Source organism: Choloepus didactylus, chromosome 13, assembly GCF_015220235.1.
Source record: "Choloepus didactylus isolate mChoDid1 chromosome 13, mChoDid1.pri, whole genome shotgun sequence".
Lineage (NCBI taxonomy): Eukaryota > Metazoa > Chordata > Mammalia > Pilosa > Megalonychidae > Choloepus > Choloepus didactylus.
Window position 1 is genome coordinate 69,243,065 of NC_051319.1, and position 6,000 is coordinate 69,249,064.

Here is a 6,000-nt window from a genome sequence, read left to right on the forward strand (position 1 = left end):
CCCAATCAACACCAATACATTTCCTGCCCACACAAGACTGCATCAAAGATAATGGCATTTTGGGGGACATAATACATCCAAACCAGCACATCTTCCAATGTGGATTTTACACTTACAGCATATCTTAGTTCAGACTAGCCATATTTCAAGTGCTCAGTAGCCACATGTGTTTTATTGGACAGCACAGATCTGGTAAGATAAAAGGATAGGTGAGGCCCTTCCAGGCCAGCAGATGAGGGAGGCCTCCTGTGACACAGACTCCCTCTCCAGGCCTGAAACCAACCCCAAAGCACAGACACATCAAACTAAATGCTCCTTTAAGATCTGAGATTTTTTCCACTTTTTAAAAACTATTTCCAAGACCAGAGAACAGTCTGATCTCACCTCATCACTTTGTGAAGCCGAAAGTAATCTGCCCACAGTGCAGTGAGCTCAGGGCTTTCACCACATGATCCCTAAGAAAAGTGATGAATGCAAATTAGCTATATTTGCAGAGAAATGGGTGATTCCTTGTGTGCGTCGACTACCACAACAAAGCTGTCCCATCTTTAGCAGGTGTGCAGGTACACCGTTCCACAACAGCAGCATGCTTTTGTACCCTGGACTGACTGTCATGCTTCTCTCAGGTTCAGCTGTGGGGTTTATTTTCACTGGGGATTGAGTAAATGTTGGACCTTCAATTATAGCAATCAACTCTACAGACTGTGTATCAAGTTCATTCATTCACTATTGGCTCCATTATTCCTAATATGATAACCAAGCCCTCAACATCTCTTTCTCCTTATACCTGAAGGCCACCTCCCATATGGCTCAGAGAAATGATTTTAATGGTGGAAATAGTATTCAGGAGGGTGGTACTGCTAAAGGCTAAAAAGACAGGGTTTATTTTAAGAAACTAAATTTTTTGATGGACTAGGAAGATTCGTTTTCAAGGTTTTCCTGCTGTCAGCCACTAATTTCTTTGTTGGACCCAATCTCTCTTTCCTTACTTAGGCCTTTATAACTTCCTTAGCTGAGGTGATAACTGATAAATGTTTATCAACTTTTATGTCCAGGAAGTATATGAAATTTTATTAAGAAATACTGAAAAGCCTCCAGAGCTTAAAGAAATGAATTCTCTGTGGGAGATAATGTGAACAGAGTTTTCCTGGATCACTTCAAATTACAGCTCTGCCAAATCTAAAGCTGACTTGGGTTAAGAAATTAGTAGTTTCTCATTATCACCTTCCCAGAAGGGGCAATAACAACCCCCCCCCTTTTTTTTTCTTTAGTCAAATTAAAATTCAAATTGATTGTGGCTTTAAGGAAGAGGATAGCATGAAACTTGGGATGGCTATTGTCTGCAGGTTGGATTTTCTAGGACCAACTGTTCCCCCATATTACCAGGGTTAATTGAAAGGTAAACGTGTAGCAAAATGAGTTGTCAAGAATGTACTCTCCTCAGTCTCAGGAGGCTTCCATGCTTTTTCCTGAGTACCCAGAATGCCTCCCCTCACTGGACCCAGATACCATTCATAGTGTAACTGACCAGATGTGCTCTCTTTTAAGAACGTGAGAAATGAAGCTTTTTCATATTCCCTCTCTTCAAGTTCTGGGAAATCCAATTAAAACTGCTCAGACTTTGCTTTTCTTGTTTGCTTTAGAAGACAACTTCCTGGAAGAGTCCTGTGGTGGTCTCCCGCCTGTGGAAGAAGGTGATAGAAAAATTAGCCTGATTATGGAGTTGTCAATCCAGATTTCCCTTCAGACTGAGAAGATCACTCAGCTGGAAGAAGTTTTAGAGGAAAAAGAACGGAAGATTCAGCAGCTGGAAGCTGAGCGGGAGAACCCCTCTTTCCAAGAGGTCCCTCCAGAGTGTTTATAAGAAGCCCAAACTTTATTTAATAATAGCATCACTTCTGTAGTCTCCGATGAGGATATTTGAAGATTCCCAGTAAGAAAAAAATAAAAGTTTAGTAAGTGTCATCAAGGTAGAGTCTAGAACCCAAGTAGTCTCTTCATTGGCAAACTCAAGTTCACGTGCATAAGTTTGCCTATATCCTAAAATGTTCATTTTGGAAGGAAACAAAACAAGGGAAGTGTCCAGAAGCAAACACTGAATGTTTCCCCTTTAGACAGCAGTAGTCACGTAACCCACACAGCTGGAGAATACAGAAAGCTATGTTTTTAAGCATTCTTGATAAAGTGGGGGAGGGAGAAACATAAAACTGGACACACAGTAAAAGAACTTAGTGTCATCTTCATACCAGAGGTTTGTCACACTGCAAAGATATGGGGTGGGGGTGAGGGGTGGAGGCACAAATCCCGTTTCAGTCTGCAGCTCTATTGTGAAGAGAAAGCTGTTATGGAGGGCAAACTTCAAACTGGGGAATGTTAGGGTATTAAAGAGCAGAATCATTGCCAACTGAGTAAATAGCCATGAGGTCTGTCCTTTAATGTCTTTGGGAATTTATTTCTTTATGGCATGCATTTTATTAACATTTAGCAAGGGTAGGAATGAAATAGAACTAAAGCAATCAAAAGAAACAAAGAATGGATGAATCAGAGCTGTGGTCCTTTGGGAAAAGTGTCCTGGAACAGCATCTCCCTGGGAAAACACATAGCACTGATTTTTCCCTTAGGAGCAAGACTGAGACCAAAGCAAAATGCACTCTTCTGTTATGATTATACCAAAGAGCTGTGAACAGCACTAAATAATGGCAGGAAAGTTGGAGGATGGGTAAAGGAAACCTACCCTGTAAATAATGGCGTAAAATGTATCATATCACATTCCTTTCCCACACACCCTCTACACACCCACCCCCCCACCCCCCCACACACAAATGAACTATTTCCCACCGAAAGGGAGCAACTTGTTACAGACTTTGGGAAAGCCGTGGTACATAATTCTTACTGCCTTGGTAGAGTATGACTTAGACAAACAGGTCTCCCATGAGTCATACTCTACTTCTCAATTTAATTCAACCAATTTAGCAAATACTCATTGAAACTCTTCAAAAAGCCAGGCAACTCTAAGTGGTGTTAAAAATATCACAACTTCTATCATCCAGGAGTTTGTAGATACACAAGCCTCCTTAAATGTAAGGGTGATTATAATGAGAGATGGAAAGTAGAAGAGAGAAAGGGAGTGAACATTGGGTAAACTCAATTGGTACTGCCCTAGCAGAGGTTCTCAAATTTACTCAGCATGAGTGATCATAAGAACCATAAGAGTGTTCATAATAATGCATATTCCTAGACTATGGTGTAGAATCTAGGAACACACATTTTTAACAAATTTGCGTGTCATTCCTAGAATTAGATTTTAGGAGATATTGGTTTAGGGCTGGCTTCAAGCAGAGCTGTTGCACTTTTGCTCCCAGGCTTTCCCAATAATGAAATTACTCCTTATGAACAGGGGTGAGGAATCTTCTACAGGAATTAACTAGTGTATATATAATCTGATTGTTGATTCTGACTATCTATAAAACAGAGTTTCCAAACCAGATTTCTTTTTTATTAGAGCAGTTGTAGGTTTACAGAAAAGTCTTTTAGAAAGCATACAGTTCCCATATAAACTCCCCCACACAGTTTTCCCTATTATTAATCTTTTGTATTCACATGGTACCTTTGTTAGAATTGATGAAACTATCATTATAATTATATTATTAACAATAGTCAATAGTTTACAGTAGGGTTCACTCTATGTGTTGTGCAATTCTATTCTGGTAACATATATACAACTTATTTAATCATTTTCACCACTTTTAAGTATTAAAAAAGGAAATAATTGAAATTTGGATGCACACAAGATAGCTTTGTGTTATTGAATCCACAGGTTCACTAGAAAAAAAGACACCAACCCTACCAGTAGTTTCTGTCTTCATGCAAAGCTAGAATCTCCCTATATTTGAATATAATCTCAGAGGTTGACTTGCAATATATGTAAGCATGTGCAAGTGTAGTCTATTATCAGAAATCTGACCAACTTGCAAATCGCTGATCATGAATTCACACCTACCCTAGAAGGGAGTTCAAAGCAGTCTTTCACCTTTGACACAGAGTCTACTTCATCCCCTACAGCATCCACTTCAGAAATCCCTTCCTTCAGGTCCCACCCTTTTTTCTCTCCTCCCCACCCCCCATGATCTCTTTTTTGTTTGTTTGTTTTATTTTGTTTTTCTATTCCTCTAACCCTGCTAGATGCTTCAGTTCCAAGCCTGAAGTTTTGAATATTGCTCCTGAAAACATGGTGTGTCTGGGGGTTGGCATGCCCTTAGGTGTATTTCTCGGAGAAAGCTTTAAATCTTTCAATTTGTTAAGAGTCAACCAACACAAACCATTCTATCCACAGTTTTGATGTATGGTTAGACTAACCAAGTTTCCATCCCTTAATTTTACCAAAAATTGTCTTAATCCCATGGAATATTGGGGATGAGGTAGATGAAAAGTAGGATGGGAGAGCGAGAGAAAATCCCAGCAATTCCCAGATAGGGAAATGCTAACTTCTAGATCAATTTCCCCTGGCTAATGCCCTGGCTAGCAGTCAGGATGAACACAAGTCTGAGAGTACGGATAAAATAACAGGCAGAGCTGAAACTGCTATCAATAATTAATTGAGCCTGTCCCTCTAAATATCCAAGGACCAGCCACTGAAGAAGAAAACATCAAGGGTCATATTACACTGCTAAACCATCTTTACAAGAGGCTAATCTTGCTTCTGGTCAGGATACATCCAAATCAGAAGTGGGGGTCAGGGGTGGGGGGAGAACAGATTGATCTCTGTTAGTGATATCCTAGTAACAAGAATTCTTTAAATATCCAGGGCTTATTAAAAAAAGGAGAGTATTATTGGCCCCTGTGGAATTTCTAAGTGGAAAAATGTTCCCAGCTAAACATTTATGTCATTGTATATCCCCAAAGCTCATTTCCATTTTTTTTGCCATTCTACCAGAGAAGTGAGTAGTACGCTTCTAATTGTGCTATTAGCACCTGGTTCAGACAAAACTGAAAATCGGATCACAGCCTACACTGTAGGCCAAACTCTCATTTTCTTAGGAGCAAGTTGGACTGCTGAAGCAATCCACTGATCTTTTAAACATCTGACATCTGCATTATAAGGCAATTAACAAGCCGAGACCCTATATCTTAATGACCATTCAGCAAATCATTAGGAAATATATCTGGTTAAAAAAATAAATGGAAATCCAGGGAATTAAATAGTTAACAGGTAATTCAAGCATTGTCTCTAATATTCTAATAGCATTTACATAAATAAATGCATAGCTTTAATTTTCCTTTTTCACCACTCACCAACTTTTTTCAGAAAGTTAAATAGTGTGTGATATGCCTAACCAATTTTTAAAAATCTTGGATTTAACAATTTCATTTCATTGATGTCAGTATGCTTCCAAATGCTTTCATGACAAAGTGAAATTGTTGCAACAGACTTGTTAAACACTAGCCAAAACATTTGGAGGGAATTAAGTCATTGGAAAAATGGCTCAGAAATGTGAAGGAGGTGCTCTAGGATTCAAAAGGTCAACAAACACAAAGAAACTATAATGCTTTCTGCCTGAACTGCACGTATTTCTGGAAAAGAATGAATCCGACCAAATTTTATTTATCTCCTACACTCCTCTTTGTTTATACTAAAATCAGATCATTTTCTTCTACATTACATTGAAGAAAACATTTTTTCCTTAATTCAACAAATCAAGAAGTCCTGATGAATGTTTCAGGCCTAAGTCAAAATAATATTTACTTGTCAATTATCAAGTATAGGGTCTGCAGAGAAAAAAACTAGGTCAAAAGACACAAGAAAGCATTTTTAAAAGGCTTGAAAAATCAAACATCTGAGATTCACAAAGTCTGGCTCTCAAAATTTGAAAACATTAGACTAAAACAAACAAAAAAAGGAAACATAAATTATAAAGAATAAGTAATTATTACGATGTCCCCATTATTACACATAATCTTTTATTAAAATTTTCCAGATACAAGAGAGTTTTTTTGCTAATA

The 6,000-nt window shown here is 38.4% G+C and overlaps 1 protein-coding gene across 1 annotated transcript in view; it reads left to right on the forward strand.

The window, feature by feature from the left end:
* CCDC192 (coiled-coil domain containing 192) overlaps positions 1-1,903 on the forward strand; it is a 213,826-nt gene extending 211,923 nt beyond the window's left edge. The window contains exon 7 of the mRNA XM_037801053.1: positions 1,644-1,903. Within this exon, the coding sequence (XP_037656981.1) occupies positions 1,644-1,864 (221 nt within the window). The 3' untranslated portion in view covers positions 1,865-1,903. The remainder of the gene's footprint in view (positions 1-1,643) is intronic.
* Positions 1,904-6,000: the final 4,097 nt, after the last annotated feature.